The 19,450-nt window shown below is 38.3% G+C and overlaps 1 protein-coding gene across 1 annotated transcript in view; it reads left to right on the top strand.

Annotated features, from left to right (window-relative positions):
• The first annotated feature begins 794 nt into the window (after window positions 1-794).
• Window positions 795-19,450, top strand: part of KPNA6 (karyopherin subunit alpha 6) — a 77,470-nt gene continuing 58,814 nt past the window's right edge. Inside the window, exon 1 of the mRNA XM_044668014.1 lies at window positions 795-1,530. Coding sequence (XP_044523949.1) covers window positions 1,161-1,530 — 370 coding nt within the window. The 5' untranslated portion in view covers window positions 795-1,160. The remainder of the gene's footprint in view (window positions 1,531-19,450) is intronic.

Raw genomic sequence — 19,450 nt, 5'->3', positions numbered from 1 at the left:
CTATGAAATTAAGAGAGTGTTGGGATGGGGGAGAGACAGATAGACATCCTCAGGAAATAAAATTAGTTTTCTGTAAAAAAAAAATTAAACATATGATTGATTACATGGTTCAATGGGGATATGATTGGGGATGCTGACTTTAAGTGACCACTATTGCAAATATTAATAATATGGAAATAGGTTTGAACAGTGATACATGTAAAACCCAGTGGAATTGCTTGTTGATTCTGGGAGGGGGGAGGGAGGAGGGGAAAGAACATGAATCATATAACCATGGGAGAATATTCTTAATTAATTAATGAAAAATGTTAATTTCTTTAAAACTTAGGAAATATTTTTCAGCACTACATTTGAAAGAAAAATTATGAACTGAGAAAATAAACTCTAATCTCTGCTGGAAAATGAGAATAAAAAAACACAATCATTTAGTTTAAATCAGTGTGTTCCCAGTTGTACATCATCCTTGGCAGTTGAAACTGGTACCTCTCTGTCATTCTCTTGTCTAGCTCAGTTCCTCCTCCAAAAATTGGGTAACTTTTCAGGTAAGATCAGAAAAGCAAATCGCCAAAGTCAGCAAGTGTTACAAATTGTTTGCTCTAGGCCATTGGGGAGGAGGCTTGGTACAGAGACTTTTCAACCTCTGTATCCTTGTGAGTTATTTTTCTTGACTTTACTCAGGACAATAAAACTGGATCATTTGCATTACTTGGGAAAAGGGAGGAAAAAGAGCCATTCCTATCCTATCCCTGCCACCTTCAATCTAGGTGAGCATTGAAGGGTCCTGAATTGAAACTGCCAGTGTTGACACTTAATCCATTTCACTCAGCAGATTGCTTTTGACTGGAGGAAGAAGTTGGGGAAATGAAAGAAGGAAAATGAGAATGAAAGATGGGAGTAAGCAAACAATCATCATTAAGTATTATTAAGTGCCTACTAAGGGCCAGTGACTGCTGAGCCCCAGGAATACAAAAAGAAGCAAAATACATTACCTGCCCTGAAGAAGCTTACAATTTAAAGGGAAGACAACATGGACACAGACATACAAAGCAAGATACACTTAAAATGTTTATATACACATATATGATCAATAGGAGGGAAAGCACTGGAATTAAGAGGGTTTGGGAAAGGCTTCTTGTAGAGCAAGTAATGTGGTGGGGGAAATGCAGAATGGTGTAAAGAGAGTCCAGCAATTAAATCCAACAATTAGCATTTATTACGCATCTAATATGGGCCAGTGTGTAAGTGTTGGCATACCAAACAAAAAAAAAAAACACAAAAAACCCAACTTAAAAAATGTTTTTGTTTTGTCCTGCCCCTTTCCCTCTTCGTCCCTGCAGGACACGGCTCCTTTAAGCGCGCCCTCGCTACGTAACCGATGCCACCGAGTTCTAAGCGCGTTCTGGCGTCGGACCAAGGCTAAGGAAGTTTGTCCACTTGGGGCCGCCGTCGTGCCGCGTCGCCATATTGTCCGCTGGATCCGCCGCCAGAGCCGCCGGGGTGTCCTGAGAGAGCGGAGCTGCGCCGGGATGGGTGAGTGCTCTTGGGAGCGAGGAGGTCGGGGGAGTCGAGAGACCTCCACACACTCAGGCCGGAGACAACTCTGGCGGCCTCAGCCGGGCCCTGCTTGAGACGGCCCGGGGTCCCTTCGGCGGTGCGGCGGGCTCTGGAGCGGAGCGGGGGCTGAGGTGGGGCCGGGCTGGGGCAAACGCTCCTTCCCTCTTTGCCTTCGTCTCTTTCCCCGAAGGGGCCGAGAGCTCTTCCCGGAGCTCTGACTGAGGGGCCCCGGAGTACGGCCCGCAGCCGCCGGGACCTGTCTGGGGAGGGGTGTCTCGGCATGGCGGGTGAGTGCCATTCCCCGGGCACCCTTTTCAGTTTCTCCGAGGCGAGGGCCGAGCGTGCCCTCTCTCCTCCGTCCCCGCCGAACCGGAGCCGTCCGGAGGAGCCACCGAACTTCGGCTCGTTAGTAGTTCATTAGGATCACCAGAGATCACATTTGTTCAGTGCCTGGCACACGCTTAATAAATATTTATTTCTCTTCCTTCCGCTTCCCCAGGTGACCCTCCCCCCAGCTTATACTATACCACCACCACCACCACCACTACTACTACTACTACTACTACTACTACTACTACTACTACTACTACTACTACTTCTACTTCTTNCTACTACTACTACTACTACTACTACTACTACTACTACTACTACTACTTCTACTTCTTCTCTCTTATTGCTTTTACTACACTACCGTTACTGCTACTACTTCTTCTGTTACTACTACTACCAGCACTATTACTACTTATACTACGCTGCTTCTACTGTTACTATCATTACTACTACCACTACTGCTTCTACTCCTACAGCTACTTCTATTACATTGCTTCTACTACTACTTCTATTATTACTATCACTGCTTCTACTACTACTGCTGCTGCTGCTACTAGTAGCAGGTAATTATAGAACATTTTAAGGTTGTAAAGTTTGGACCCCCTTCTCCCCCACCTCAACCTTGTGGGATTGGTGCTACTATTATGTGTCCTCAGTGGATAAAGCACCAGACCTGAAGTCAGTTGGACTTCCGACACTTTAGCTGCAGTTTGACCCCCAGTGAGGCCCTTATCTTCTAGCAGCCTCTCTGTAAAATGGAGGGAATAATAGCATCCCATCTCACAGGGTGGTTGTAATGATAAAAAGACTTGATCTATGTAAATATATTGTTTAAATGCTGATTGCTTAAAAAATAAAACAAAACCCTTTACCTTTTGTTTTAAAGCAAAGGAGTAGGCAGTTGGAGTTAAGTGACTTGCTCAGGGTGGAAGTGTTTGAAGGCCACAGTTGAACCCAGCTCCTCCTGATTACTTTTTCATCCTCATTTTATATATATATATATATATAAAAGCCATCCCTTCAACAACCTGCCATTGGGGATGTGTTCAAGTGCATAGGCATAAGTGTGATGCTTTTCTTGGCCATGGGGAGATAGATTAGTTGTAGCTGGGGGTTCCTGGGTAATTTAAGGAGTTGATCCCAGCTTTGATATTCCAGACTATTCAGTCCCCATACCACTTAAGTGAATTCATCTTCTTTGACCAAACCTTGTACATCACAGGAATTTTAAGAACTTGTCGAGATTAACCTTGCAGGTATGGAGAATCACAGGTGAAGGGTCCTATAGCATTAGTGATAATTGGGTTTTAAACTCATATCTCTTAATTCATACTTTATGTTTCAGAACATGAAAATGAAACTTGTTAGCGTTCTTAATCCAAATATAAGGTGGGGGAGACATGGGTACAGATATAAGTTGTTTTGAAAAAGATCTTGGAGTTTTAGTGGCCTGCAAATTCAGCTGGAACCAGTAGTGTCATGTGTCAGTCAGTTAATCCCATCTTGAGTGTTTTTAAGAGAGAAGTATCCTTTTAGAACAGGGAGGCTACAGATTTTATATACGCAGCCCTCATCAGACCTTACATGTGAAGTATTGTGTTTAATTTTGGACACCACTGTTTAAGGATAGTATTGATAAACTGAAGAATGTCCAGAAGACAATAAAGGAATAAACATTTATTGAGTACATCACAACCCTAGAAGGTAGGTGCTAGTATTAGCACCCATTTTACAGTTGAGGAAACTGAGGAACACAGCGTTAAGTGACTTGTGCAGGGGTTATACAGCTAGTAAATATCTGAGGCTAGATTTAAACTCAGGTCTTCCTGACTTTAGGCCCAGCATTCTATGCATTTGCACTACCAACTGCTTCATTGCTTCTGATGAAAGGTTAAGAAATAGGGAGAAAAGTTTTTGGGGACATGACATCTCTTTTCAGGCATGTGGAGGACAGGTTAGAGTTTGCTTTTTGGCCTCTCAGAGGACAGAACTAGAAAACTGACTGGAAGACATCAACTTGGTCAGTGTCAATTAGGGTACTTTCCTGATGTTGGAGCCCTCCAGAAGTTTAGCAGGCTTCCCCTCCTTGGATTTTTTCACTCATCAGCCCATCAGAGAGGGGTTCTTCTATTGGTGTATAGGTCCAGCTAAATGGCTAATTCTATGATTCCATTTTGTATCTGTCCTCTTGTGGTGGTATTCCCTGAATAAATGAATGGAGACTTTGGAAATGTGGAATGAACTGAAAAAGAACTAGTCCGAGGCAGGCTCAACAGGTTGTAAAAATGCTTCACAAGGAGTTAAAGCTGAAATGTTCCACCCTTACCCTTTATTGGTACAATAGTTTTGCATTTAAAATCTTGCAAAAGTGAAGCAGAGATTTAATTGATTCAGAAAGTAATTTACTTTCCTTGAGAATGGAGAGGAGGGTGTCTTGGTTCTCTTAACTAACAAGAAGCACTCTTGGGCTCCTTTGGCACATCTGGTTAGTCAGGCAGGAACAGCACTGAGCCCTTTATGCAAAAATATACTCAGCTAGAGGCCAGCCATCCCAGGTGAAAGGAGAGAAGGACTTGCACCAGGATAGCAACAGTGTCGGAAGGAGAGAGAAGGGGGCAGGTATGAAAGATGTTCGTAAGAAGGTGAAATAGATAGGACTGGACAATTGTTTGGCCATTAGACAGTCAGCAAGCATTTTTTAAGCACCTGCCTCTGTGCCAGGTACTATGAGAAGTGGTGGGGATTCAAAAAAAGTAAAAAACATGCTCAGCAGCTGAACTGAGAATGGACTGGGGAGAGACTTGTAGGAGGCATGAGATGATAAGAACCTGCACTTGAGTGGGAGCAGTGCCATAGAGAAGGGGGCACATATGAGAGATGTTGAAAAGGGGAAATTTACAGGTTTTGGTAACAGATTGGATATGGGAGGTGAGAAATAATGCAGAGTTGAGGATGACACTTAGGTTTGGAGTTTCAAGGACTGATAGGAATTGCCTCCTCAGCAATAGGGAAGTTTGAGGGGGAAAATGAGTTCAGTTCTGGACATGTGGAGTTTAAGATATCTATTGGACATGCTGGACTTGCATTCCAGAGAAGAGAACATTTGCAGACAACTATCATTTCTCCCTGCCCCTCAAATCCCTTCCCCCTCCCTGATTTTTCATCTTTAGGCTAAATTTTTTCAGTTATTTCAACCAGTCTTTGTATGTCCCCTTCCCCTTTCAATCCTCCTTGAGATTTGTTGACATTCACTAGTCTGACAATGTTCCTCTTAAAATAGACCTCAAAATGGAAAAAATATAGCATTCCAGATCTAGTCTATATTAGCAAATTTCAGTTAAGGACACTGCACCCCTTAATGTAGTATATGAATAAATTCACTTTTTTGATTGCCTTGTCATTGTTGTTTATTGAGCGTTCAGGCCACTAAGAAGCACCCCTCCCCCCTTTTCATGTCAACCACTGTCAAGGTACCTTTCTCCTATATATACTTGTCCAACTCTTATTTTTTATCCTAAGTAAAGCACATGAAATTATCTCTCACATTTCATAGTGGCATATTGGTCCATTTGTACAACTTGTCTCAGCAGTTATCCAGATCTAGAGAATGGCATTATGGGCAACACTTGTTCAGAATTTACTTTAGGAGCAACAGGTTCATACCAGTACCCTAGAGACAGGTCCTTGTTTAGTCTGGCAAACTGAATCACATTGTAGCCCATCCTCCTTCCTTTTTTTTTTAGCAGGCTAGACGGCATCACTGATTAGGAATGAATAGTATCCAGCTTCTGGATTTCTTTAGGTAACCTCCTTAAGAGAGAATGTTTTCTGTTAGGCTCAAAACTCGAACTGTTGATTTTCTGTGATATCTTTTCTTTGGTTGTATTAAGCACCAGACTCTTAGGAAAAAGGCAATTTTTTTCTTCTTTTGTCAGCTATAATTTTTTTTTTCACTTGAGTCCCATATTCAATCCCTCTGTATTATCTTCCAAAGCCAAATTTTACAACACTTGAGTGCTTTCTCTTTGTATAGTGATCTCATTGCCATCATCAATCCTAACACCTGAGCTCTGCTTTTGTTGAATCTCGGGAGCAGAGAAAGTGTTTTCTGAGGCTGTAAAACCAAAGATCCCAGATTCTGGGGTTATTGAAGGCTTATTTAGGTCATACCCCTGGTCACAGGCCTTACTATCCTCATTCCCACCATCATCTTAGAAACTTATAAAGAATGCACATTTCCCCAGGAAAAAGATGGCCTGAGGTTAAACCTTCTCTTTTAATAGATAGGCAGATACTCACCAAGACAATATACTCCAGTTAAATGGCCCATTCACCTCTATATTGTGTGACTCCATTTGGGATTTTCTTGGCAAAAAATGCTAGAGTGAAAATAAATAGTTTGCCATTTCTTTCTCATGCTTATTTTAAAGATGAGGATATGGAGGTAAAACAGGGTAACTTGCCCAAGGTTACACAGCTAGTAGGTATGTTTGAGGCCAGATTTGAACTAAGGAAGATAAACCTTCATGACTCCAGGCTTGGAGCTCTATCCACTTCACCACCTCTGTACCGTTTGTTAGTTTGGGCAGCTTCTAAGAAAAGGATCCCTAAGTTATATTTTCTGTGGGTTCGAGGTTATTGTCCTAAAGGAATTTTGAGGCCGGTGTTAACCCCTGTTAAGACAGGCTCTAGGATTGACTCCATAGGGCTCTCAGTAGCAGTGTTATAATAGAATTTAGAGATCATCTCAAACCTTTTAATCTGAGGACCTTCCAAAGAGCTTTTGTTTGTTGTTGGTTATATCTATTATTTTTTGCCATATTAGAAATTAAAATGTCTTAGTATTGTTATGAAAATAATGTTGACCTTTCAGATGCCAGCTTAGGGCTGAGACCACATTTTAATAACTACTATCTTAGTATACCCACCAGTTTTCCATTTGAGGTTACTGAGGCCCTGAAAGGTTAAGAGACTTGCCTCAGGTCACACAGGTAGTATCAGAGCTACACTTCTAACCCAGATCCCTTAACTCCAAATCCATTAGTATTTATTTGTAATACTATGTTTGTGATTCTGAAGAATTTGTTTTAATTCAAAATAAAAATTTATATTTACTTAAAAATTTAAAAATTCCTGATCTCCCTTAGTGTTAGTACCTTCCCTCCAAGGTTGTCTGCATTTTATCCTGTCCAAATCTTGTTCGTATATAATTGTTGGCATGTTGTATCCCCATTAGTCTGAGCACTTTGAGAGTCAGAATTATTTTGTTTGCCTTTCTTGGTATCCCCAGTACTTAGCATGGTGCCTGGCATGTAATAAGCACTCAATAAATGTTTGTCGATTTGACTTTAGTAATACCAACCAACATGACTTCTGCTAATTCAACAAAGAACAAAATTGGGGGAAGTGATTAAGAATATCTCTATAATTCTCACATCAGCTAAACGAGAAAAGGTGTAGAAAAGTTATCCATAAATATTGTTCACAGGAAACCTCTTAATTTTAAATAGTTTGTCTATCAAATCATTTCCCAGTGATTGCATTAAGCCCTATGATGACATAGCCAGAATGTGTAGTGGCCTATTGTAGCCTGACCCAGTTATCTAGGCAGAGAAATGACTCCCATTGTCTTTAGGGATTGGCAGTGGCAACTAGTTTACAAATAACATTCTGGGTGCTTCATGCTGTCAGACCTGTCAGACCTTGATGCTTTTGCCTTTAGAATAGCTCTAGACAGACTAGATCAGGATTCCAGAAGCTCAAAAATACAACTTCCAAAAGTCTATTGGAGCAAATATTTTAATTCTGACTTGGTTTAGACTGCTAGAATTAATCAGCTTGCTTTTTTCTTCCTGTTCTCTCCTAAAAGTATATGTTCTTTTCCAACAGAAATCTTTAGAAGTCAGTCTCTGTCTCTCTATCTCTCTGTCTCTCTCCATATTAAAAAAAAGTCTCTCCCAGGGGTGTGTGTGTGTGTGTGTGTGTGTGTGTGTGTGTGTGTGTGTGTGTGTGTGTACACACACCCCTGGAAGAGACTTTTTTTTAAAACTTTACCTTCTTCTTAGAGTCAATATTAAGTATCAATTCCAAGGCAGAAGAGCAGTAAGGGCTAGGCAAGTGTCTAAGGTCAAATTTGAATCCAGAAAGACTTCTTCCTGAAGACTGGCTCTATCCACTGAACCACCCAGCTGCCTAAGGAAGAGATCTTAAAGATCATGCCTCCCTCATTTCCTAAATGAGGAAACTGAGGTCTAGAGAGGGCAGTCCCTTGTTCAAGATCAGTGTATTGTCTCAAAATTTCTTGGGGGAAAGGATTTGCCTGAACTGTATGTGACCTGCTAGCCTGATTCATCTCATCTTTCCTCTATTTTAGGATTATTGTTGATTTGCTTTTGTTTTAAATTGACAAATACCTGTAGGGCCCTTTGTTTGCAGACAATATTGTCTGTGGCTGGGAGGGCTTCAGTGAATTCCAAGAACCACCATAGTCATAGAATGGTGGAATTCTAAATTTAGAAGTGGAAAGGGACTTCTGCACAAATCATGAATCCTATTTTCATCTTTCCATGCCACCACTTAACAACTTGTAGGGGAATTTCATCCATAAAGCAGCCTATTTCATTTTTAGACAATTTTGTTAGGAAAATTTTCTTTATGTCGAACCAAAAATCTACCTCCCTGTAGCTTTCATTTCTTGGTTTTAGTCTCTGGGACCAGCAGAGCACGTCAAATCCACTTCAGTATGACTGCTTCTCAATTATTTGAACATAGCAGTCATGTCTCTACCATGTCTTATTTTATTTTGACTAAACATAGTCAAGAATCTTAAGAAATTTGATGGTCCAAACCTCCTCATTTTACATATGAGGATTTGAACCCAGCCTCTCTAATTCTGATATCATATTCTTGTATTCAATTCCTTTGGGGGTTCCTCTTCAACCAGAGTACCTCTTGATCCCCTCAATATCCTGCTTTCCATCTACTGGGCATATGTAAACTTCCTGGTCTCCATTTTAAAACATAGCATCCAGATCTGGACATATTTCAGTGTTGGGCCTTTGAACTTTGAGAAATGTCAATGGGCACCAAGGTGAACGTGAAAGGACACAGCCAGTGTGTATTATGCTTTGCACAAATTGTCAGCAGCTAAATGTGTGTTGAAGACAACAACTTGGGGACCATTGTGTGCAGTCAAGATTCTCAGTATGGCATTTCCTTCCTGCCTCTCCTTTGATGTCACCAGGATTCAGGGCTAGGGAAAATAGGTTCTGCTCAGAAATAGAATGCTCAGGATGTGGGAGACAGCTTGGAAACGAGAAGATTTAGAAGGCAAGGTGATCATTCTCCAAGGATCTGAAGATATTTGTAGACAAGCAATTAGACTTGCTCTCCTCGACCCTATAGGACAGAGCTAGGAACAGTGGAAAAGAAATGGTAGAGAAACCAATATCAGCTTGTAATAAAGAAAAAAATCTTAATTATTTTCTCTGTTCAGAACCACCTTCAGAGCTGTGTATTGTTATCAGAGTAGTGTTCAAAGTAGAGTCTTACTGAGAAGTTGTAGAAGGCATTCCTATTTAGGAGTAGTCAAGATTAAATGTGGGGCAGCTAAATGGCACAGTAGATAGAGTGCCAGGCCTGGAGTCAGGAAGACCCATCTTCCTGAGTTCGCATCTGGCCTCAGACACTTCCTATCTGTGTGATCTTGGGCAAGTCATTTAATACTGTTTACCTCAGTTCCTCAGATGGAGGAGAAGGAAATCATTCTAAGATCTTTGCCAAGAAAACCCCACATGAGGTCACAAAAGAGTTGTACACAACTAAAAAATGACTCAAGGTTAGATACTCTTCTGAAAAATCATTTTTGACTCAATATTATGTGAAGGAAAAGTCCAGGTTAATTTATTGGCATTACTTGAGAAAATCTTATCATGAGGGCCATGGAAAAATCTTGACATGAACTTGGGCCTACGTCTGAAGGGTAGGTATGATGCTACATTGATATGGTACTTAACATTGTACACAGCAGCTTCTGCACATTCTCTTCACAGTCTTTGAGATTAAGTAACCCAGCTAGCTTGATGTCCCCCATTTTACATGTGGAGAAACTAAAGAGAGTGACTTGCCTTATGTCCCAAAACTAGTAAGAAAGTAGCAGAGCCAAGATTCATTCAGGGCTTCTGACTCCAGATCAGTGTTTGTTTGCTTGAAAAGCAGCATGGTTCAGGGGCTAGATGCCAAATATTATGTGGTCCTGGGCAGTTCACTTCCCTGCCTCAGCATCCTCTTCTATGAAATGGGGATCATATTAAGCCACTTCCTCCCAGGGTTATTGGTGGGGTCAGTACAATGAAATTGTATATGTAAAGCACTTCTCAAGTCTTAAAAAATCAAGAGTGATAGAAATGTGAGCATTGTTGCTGATACCGTATAAAGAATGGTTGGAGCTTAATTGAGGGGCCAGGCTGGGTGACTTCACAAATACAAGAGCATTTGGATCTCTGTGTTAGTTTCATTTATCCTTTGTTTTCAAAGAGGATCAGTAACATTATGGGTGATACCCTTACTTGTGAAAAATTGGATTTAAGTGAGGCAGAGTTGCATAAAATCTTCAGCCTCACTCTCTTCCAGAGTCATTAAAGTCCAATGGCAAGACAAAAGTCAGAACGACTGGAAGTGGTCTCTGAATGCAGTGGGTGACTTTGTTATCTCTAATTGTCTAACCAAGTTCTAAACACTCCACAGAGCCTGCTTCAGCTGTCTTCATGGCTGTTGTCCATTCTGCTAAGGGAAGTCTTCAAATGCTTGGGATAGTCACTCTCCCCGACTTATCAAATGGATTGGTGGCCTATTGGCTTCATCCATCTGTTGAGATGGTTTTATCAGGCTGTGGCTGCTCTTATGCTACAGCTTCTTAGAGCCACAGGTGAGAGTTGGGTGAGATCTGGATACCAAAGGTGGATGAACAGTGCTGAAAAGGGCTCAACTAGCTCATTAAGGTATGTGTATATTCAAGCAGCACTAGCATCTCTGGTGTTAGAATTAGTGTAGGCATCTGGAACAGCCTACATCAGACCAAACCTATTGAACATCAACACTGTCATACTGTTGGTTTTGATAATCTCTTTTTTTCCTCATTTTCTAAAGAAGGATTAGAACACACCCTTCAGTTCTGTTAAAGCTTTAGTGGGTTGACAGAAGAACTGGGACAAAAGCTCAGTTGGACACATCAATTCCATACTACTATGTGGGAAAGAGGTTCTGTGTCAGGCACAGTGGGAATACAGAGATGAATGAAAAGCACGATTCCTGCCTTTAAGGAGTTTTCAGTCAAATAGAGCAATGAGACATACATGTTATTATTATGGAAAGTAGAATGTGATAATACCCTAACATAGGAGAGGTAAAAGTTAAATAGGGAAAATACTTCTGACTAAAAAGGAAGTGATGTCATTTTAGCTCAATCTTGAAGGATGGATGCTAACTCAACAGATGGAAATTTAGGGATAGGAATGATATCACAGGGGTTTGGGAATATAGTTTATGTGGGCAAGGAGCCCTGAACAGTTCAGTTCATAGGAGGAATGAAGGAAAGGAATTGGCAATAAGGCCAGAAAAGTAAGCTGAGACCAAATTCTGAAGAGCCTAGAATGCCAAGCTGTCATAGCTTTATACGTTTATTTGGTAGGTAGTAGAGAGTCTTTGAATTATTATCAGAAGATTGATACAATCAGGCCTGTACATTATGAATATTACAAAGTAGCACAAATTGAGGGCAACTAGGTGGTACAGTAGATAAAACAACAGCCCTGGAGTTGGGGGAATCTGGGTTCAAATTTGGCCTCAGCCACTTCCTTTTGTGTGACCCTGGCCAAGTCATTTAACTCTGTTTGCCTAGCCTTTGCCCTTCTGTCTTAGAGTTGTTAATAAGACAGAATATAAAGGTTTAAAACTAAAGGTGAAAGAAACTGGAGACAGTTATCAGGTAGGCTGCTCAATTAGTCTAGGTTAGAGGATAGACTCTCTGAATGATAGTGGTGCCATTAGAAATAAAAAGTCTATATTTGAGATATAAGGCTTGAGCATGTGGGAGCAAAGGAGATATAAGATAACCAAAGTTCTTAACCATTGTGTTCAGTGCTTTTGTCAGAGTTAAGACACTAATTAACATGCATTCAAAATGAAGGACAAGATTACAGCTGCTTTTTTTTTCTTTTCTTTTCTTTTTTTTTTAATTCAATACCGTATTGGTTCCAAGGCAGAAGAGTGGTATGGGCTAGGCAGTGAAGTGACTTGCCCAGGTTCACACAGCTAGGAAGTGTCTGAGCAGCTGCTTTTTAAAAAAGCAATAATGGTCCTTCTATACCCATCACACCACTGTTTATCAAATCATATCAAAACATCTGGAACCTTGCCCCCTCTGTGTCACGTTTTGAGAAGGACTTTGACAAACTAGAATATATCCAAAGCAAGGTGACTAGGATGGTGAAGGATCTGGAAACCATGTCATATTGAAGGAGCTGGAGATACCTGTTCTGAAGGAGATGACACTTTGGAGACATTATAGGGACCTTCAGATAGTTTTAGTGCTGCCACATGGCCAGAGAAATAAACTTAGTTTTTTTTGTTTTGTTTTGTGTTTTGTTTTTTTTTTTTTTTTAACAAAGAAGAGAGTGAGGCTCAACATGTAGAAGTTACAGGAAAGTAGATTTTTGACTATGTATTAAAGGAGAGCTAACCAAAAAGATGGACTTACTTCAGAATAATTCCCCTTCACTTGAAGTGTTCAAGCAGAGACTGGATGACCATTTGTAAGGAATGCTAGGGGCAGATTCCCATATTAGACTAGGAAGCATCTAAGACCTTTCAAGTTCTAAGATTCCATATACAGAATTGCTGTTTTACAATTAAGACTATGTGAAAACTGAACTCTCACTGTCCACTTGAGATGAGTCCATTCCATTTGCAATGACTATTTTTGGGAGAAAAGAGGTAGAGCACCAAGATTGCTCTCATCCCCAGGGATCCTCATGTATTTCAGTACCACATTTCGTAATCATAAAAAGATCTTAGATTCAGTCATAATAAGACAGCAAATAAAATCAGCAAATTGACACAGTTACAATCATCCCTATTAGAAACCAACCTATCTAGGTAGCCATGTTTCAAAAGTACTTTTGTAAAAGTGAAATTTGGGAGATGTCATCTTTAAGTATATATATGTATTTTCTATGAACATTATCAAACTACATTTCCTGTGGTCCAACGGGTTTCTGGTTCCGGTTCTTTGGGCGTGGGGACACCTATGTCTCCACGCAGGGAAGAGTTTATAATCTCCTGGGTTAGGAGGGAGTGGGCTCTTGGCCAGCAGACTGAGGAAGAGGTAATAATGACTGGAGCGGCGATTTTGAATTCTTACAAGCGCGTGGTCTAATAACTTTATCTATCAGCATGGCTTTAATTAAAATACTAATATATATTATTATAGCAGCCTTTATTATTTTTTATCCTTATACTTTAAAATAAGGTTTTACTCTGTGGTCTCTAAGGTTCCTTCTAACTCTAATGATTCATGATTCTGTCATTGCTTTAGTACCAAATGACTCCTAAAAGAATGAATTGACCTATTCCAAGGGAAATTTAGCAACTAGAGTGAATTTTGTAGAAATTGGCCTTATGTATGATATTGATATGATTGCAATTTTGCTTCAGAGTTAGAATGAGTTTGTCCTTGGAGGCAGTAATAAGGATTGAATCTGTACAGGTCTAACACGATATATAGATGAATAAACCTTCAAGGTATAAACCAAAGTAATTTCCTTAAATGCAACTTCAAGTGAGGTCTATGAAATCTTCTCCCCACTGAGGAGTTTATAGATTTTTTTTTTCAAGAGATCCTTCAGACGGCAGTTCTGAAAAGAAAACTAACAGACATTTATTATTAAGTGCTTACTATGTACCAAGCACAGTACTAAGTCTTTTTTTTGGTGGGGGAAAGGTATCTTATTTTAGCAATTACAGGTAATAACAATTTTCCATGTAAGTTTTCTTAGGCTATATGATCCAAACTGTCTCCTCCTGTCCCTTCCCAGAGATGGTAAGTAATTTGATCTGGGTTATACATGTATTGTCATGCAAAACACATTTCCATATTATTTATTTTTGTAAGAGAATAATCATATAAAACTAAAACCCCAAAATAAAAACCCAAACAAACTAAAATGAAAAATAGTATATTTTGATCTGCATTCTGACTCCCAATAGTTCTTTCTCTGGAGGTAGATAGCATTCCTTATCATCAATCTTTCAGAATTGCCCTGGATCATTGTAGTGCTGAGAGTAGCTAAGTCTTTCACAGTTGATCATCTCACTATATTGCTGTTACTGTATAAACTGTTCTGGTTCTGCTTATTTCACTTTGCATCAGTTAATGTAAGTCTTTCCAGCTCTTTCTGAAATCATCTTGTTCATCATTTCTTATTGCACAATAATATTCCATCACATACCACAATTTGTTCAGCCATTCCCCAGTTGATGGACAACCTCTTCATTTCCAATTCTTTGCCACCCCCAAAAGGGTGCTAAAAATATTTTTTTACAAGTAGGTCCTTTCCCCTTCTTTTGGATCTCTTTGATATACAGACCTAGTAGTGGTATTACTGGATCAAAGGGTATGCATAATTTTATAACCCTTTGGGCATTGTTCTAAAATGCAATGATTGAGGGGCAGCTGGGTAGCTCAGTGGATTGAGAGCCAGGCCTAGAGACAGGAGGTCCTAGGTTCAAATCCGGCCTCAGACACTTCCCAGCTGTGTGACCCTGGGCAAGTCACTTGACCCTCATTGCCTACCCTTACCAATCTTCCACCTATAAAGTCAATACACAGAAGTTAAGGGTTTAAAATTTAAAAAAATTTAAAAAAAATGCAATGGTTGAATCAGTTCACAACTCTACCAGCAATGCATTAGTGTCCCAATTTTGCCACATTCCCTCCAATATTTATCACTTTCCTTTATTGTCATATTGGCCGATCTTATAGGTGTGAGGTGGTACCTCAGAGCTATTTTAATTTTTATTTTTCTAATCAATAATGATTTGGAGCATTTTTTCATATGATTACTGATAGCTTTGATTTCTTCATCTGAAAGCTGTTTGTTCATATCCTTTGACTTTGTCAGTTGGGGAATGGCTTATATTCTTATACATTTTACTTCTCAATTATTTGAGAAATGAGACCTTTATCAGAGAAATTTGGGCTCTTTCAGTTTATCAAACATTAGATTTCTGAGATCATTTTCCCCTCATCTATTCCATTGATCCGCCATCTATTTCTTAGCCAGTCCCAGATTGTTTTGATGATTATTACTTTTTATAGTAGAATTTGAAATCTAGTACTACTAGGCCACCATCCACATTAATTTCCTTGATATTCTTGATCTTTTGTTCTTTCAGATGAATTTTGTTATTATTTTTCTAGTTCTATAAAGTAGTTTTTTAATCGTTTGATTGGTATGACACTGAATAAGCAAATTAAATTAAATAGAATTGTAACTTCTAGTATACTAACTCAGCCTACCCATGAGCAATTGATGTTTTTCCAGTTGTTTAGATTTGACTTTATTCATGTGAAAAGTGTTTTGTAATTGTGTTCTTATAATTCCTGTATTTTTTCTTGGCAAGTAAATTCCCAGTTATTTTATATTGTCTATAGAGTTATTTTTAATGGACTTTTCTTTCTATCATTTGCTGTGGAACTTTGTTGATAATATATAGAAATGCTGATGATTTATGTGGGTTTATTTTGTGTCCTACAATTTTGCTAAAGATATTAATTATTTCAACTAATTGTTTAGTTGATTTTCTAGGGTTCTCTAAGGATACCATTGTATCATCTACAAGAAGTAATAGTTTTGTTTTGTAAAAGGGGAAAAGGGGGGGGGTTGGTTGGATATTAATATTTAAAGGTATGGTCACCAAGGAATTGAATAAATATCTATTCCTAAAATAATTTTAGTAATTTATTTATAAAATATAGGAGAGAGTGAAAGTAGAGAGATGAGAAGAGGGTAGAGTAAGAGATCTAGCTTAAAGAACTAGATTATGTACTCAATCCCTGGCTTTACTCTGGAAGGGCTCCAGAGGTCCCATCCAGAGAGCCTAAAAGTCAATTAATAAGGGTTTTAGCAATGAGGGTTCCTCTTAATCAGGGGCCCCTCTGGAGGCTAGTACCAACAGGGAGTTTAAAGGAATCAGTCTTCTTGACTCACCACATGTAGTAAGAACAGTCTCACCAAGGTCTCAGGTCTAACAAACAGCATCTCCTACTCGACCTCCAGCTCCAGGAAATGAACAAGAAGAGACTTGCAGGAAGTTATCACTCCCTTTTAAAGGCACTTCTTTTTCGTCACTTCCTGTGCCTTCCTATTAGTTTACATGTCCAATCACAACAGATGCTTTGCTTAGGACTGTCCAGGGAACAGTCAATCAATTCTGATTCGTCACCCACTCTTGCACATGTGGGTTACAGACTTCCCAACTTGCAAATTGAGTGGTGATGTTTTCACTTTTGGTGATTAAATCTAAAGATGGACAGGGTAGGTTTAATCTCATTATCACAGTTAAATTTCATCATTGCCTATTTAAACTCCTTTGATTTCTTTTTTTTCTCTCATTGCTAAAACTAGCATTTCTTTAACAAAATTAAAAAAAAAATTTTTTTTTAACCCTTACCTTCCATCTTGGAGTCAATACTGTGTATTGGCTCCAAGGCAGAAGAGTGGTAAGGGTAGGCAATGGGAGTCAAGTGTTGTCCAGGGTCACACAGCTGGGAAGTGTCTGAGGCCAGATTTGAACCTAGGACCTACCGTCTCTAGGCCTGGCTCTCAATCCACTGAGCTACCCAGCTGCCCCCAATTTTTAAATTTTTTAATAAATTTTCACATAAGTTTTCTAAAGTTATAGGATTCATATTGCCTACCTCCTTCTTCCCTCCCCTCTCCCAGAGCTAACAGGCAATTCAGTCTGGTTTATGCATGCATTATCACCCAAAACATTTCCATATTATTCATTTTTGTAAGTAAATAATCCTATAAAATCAAAACCCCAAAACATATACCCAAATAAACAAATGATAAATCATGTTTTTGTCTGCTTTCTTTCTCCAACAGTTCTTCTCTGGACATAGATAGCGTTCTTTCTTCACAAGTCCCTCAGAGTTGTCATAGATCATTGCATTGCTATGAGTAGCAAAGTCTATCACATTTGATTGTTCCACAATATTGTTGTTACTGTGTATAACGTTCTCCTGGTTCTGCTTATTTAATTCTGCATTAGTTCACAACAGTCTTTCCAGCTCTTCTGAAATTATATTCATCACAGCACAATAGTATTCCATCACCATAATATAACACATTTTGTTCCGCCATTCCCCAACTGGGTGACTTTTAGTTTCCAATTCTTCACCACCACAAAAAGAGCAGTTAGAAATATTTTTGTATGAAAAGGTCCTTTCCCTTTTCCAAAAAATTTATTTATTTGTTTGTTTCTCTTTGAGATAAAGACCTAATATTGATATTACTGTATCAAAAGGTATTCATTTTTTAATGGCCCTTTGGACATAATTCCAAATTACCCTCCAGAATGATTGGATCAGTTTACAACTCCACCATAAAGCATTTCTAACACAGTATTAAATAATAGTGCTGATAATGGACATTCTTTTTTCATTTCTGATCTTATTGAGAAGGCTTCTAACTTATTCCCATTGCAAATGATACTTGCTGATGGTTTTAGATAGATACTATTTATCATTTTAAGGAAAGGCCCATTTGTTCTTATGCATTCTAGTGTTTTTAATAGGAATGGATGTTGTATTTTGAGGAAGGCTTTCTGCATCTATTGAAATAATCATGTGATTTCTGTTAATTTTATTATTGATATTGTCAATTATGCTGATAGTTTTCCTAATTTTAAACCAGCCTTGCATTCCTGGCATAAATCCCACCTGGTCATAGTGAATGATCCTTGTAATATATTGCTGTGGTCTCTTTGCTAGTATTTTATTTAAGAATTTTGCATTAATATTCATCAAGAAAATTGGTCTGTAATTTTCTTTATCTGTTTTTGGTCTTCGTGGTTTAGTTATCAGCATTATATTTTTGCCAAATAGTTCATATAGTATTAGGATTAATTGATCTTTAAATGTTTGATAAAATTCATTTCTGAATCCATCTGGCCTTGGAGATTTTTTCTTAGGAAGTTCATTAATGGCTTGTTCAATTTCTTTTTCTGAGATGGGATTATTTAAGTATTCTACTTCTTTTGTTAATCTGGGCAATTTATATTTTTATAACTTTTCATCCATTTCACCCTGATTGTCAGATTTATTGTCATATAATTGGGCAAAATAGTGCCTAATGATTGCTTTAATTTCCTCTTCATGTGTGGTAAATTCACCCTTTTCATTTTTGATACTGGTAATTAGATTTTCTTTCTTTTTTTTAATCAAATTAACCAATGCTCTATCTATTTTTTTTTATGAAACCAACTCTCACTCTTATTTATTAGTTCACTTTATTAATTTCTCTTTTGATTTTCTAGATGTCAGTTTGGTGTTTAATTGGAGATTTTTAATTTGTTCTTTTTCTAGTTTTTTTTTAGTTGCACATCCAATTCATTGATCTGCTTTTTCTCTTTTTCATTTTTGTGAGTATTCAGAGATATAAAATTTCCCCTAAGTACTGCTTTTATTATAGCCCATAAATTTTGGTATGTTGTATCTTAATTGTCATTCACTTTGATGAAATTATTGATTGTTTCTATAATTTGTTCTTTGATCTACCCCCTTTTTTAGAATTAGATTATTTAGTTTCCAATTAGTATTTGTCTTTCTACGGGTCCTTATTGATTATAATTTTTATTGCATTATGATCTGAAAAGGATGCATTTGTTATTTCTGCTTCTCTGTATTTAGCTATAAAGTTTTTATCCCTTAGTTACATGGTCATTTTTTGTGTATGTACCATGTACTGCTGAAAAGAAGGTATATTCCTTTTTATCCCCATTCAATTTTCTTTAGATACCTATTATATCTGACTTTCCTAAAATTTCATTCACTTTCTTTACTTCTTTCTTATTTATTTTTTGGTTAGATTTATCTAATTATAAAAGAAGTAAGTTGAAGTCCCCCACCTAGTATACTTTTACTATTTCCTCCTGAACTCATTAATTTCTCCTTTAAAATTTTGGAGGCTGTACCATTTGGTACACATATGTTTAGTATTTATATTACTTAATTGTCTATAATATCTTTTATCAAGATGTAATTTCTTTCCTTATCTCTTTTAACTAGATCTATTTTGCTTTAATTTTGTCTGAGATCATGATTGCTATGCCTGCTTCTTTTACCTCAGTTGAAGTCCAATAGATTCTGTTCCATCCTCTTACCATTACTCTGTGTGTGTGTGTCTAACTACCACAAATATGTTTCTTATAAACAACATATTGTAGGATTCTGGTTTTTTAATTCACTCTGTGTAAAGGGAACCCCTTCTTCCCAAGGTCGTGA

This window comes from Gracilinanus agilis, chromosome 3 (assembly GCF_016433145.1).
Source record: "Gracilinanus agilis isolate LMUSP501 chromosome 3, AgileGrace, whole genome shotgun sequence".
NCBI classification, from domain to species: domain Eukaryota; kingdom Metazoa; phylum Chordata; class Mammalia; order Didelphimorphia; family Didelphidae; genus Gracilinanus; species Gracilinanus agilis.
This window is presented reverse-complemented; position numbering and strand designations above follow the sequence as displayed.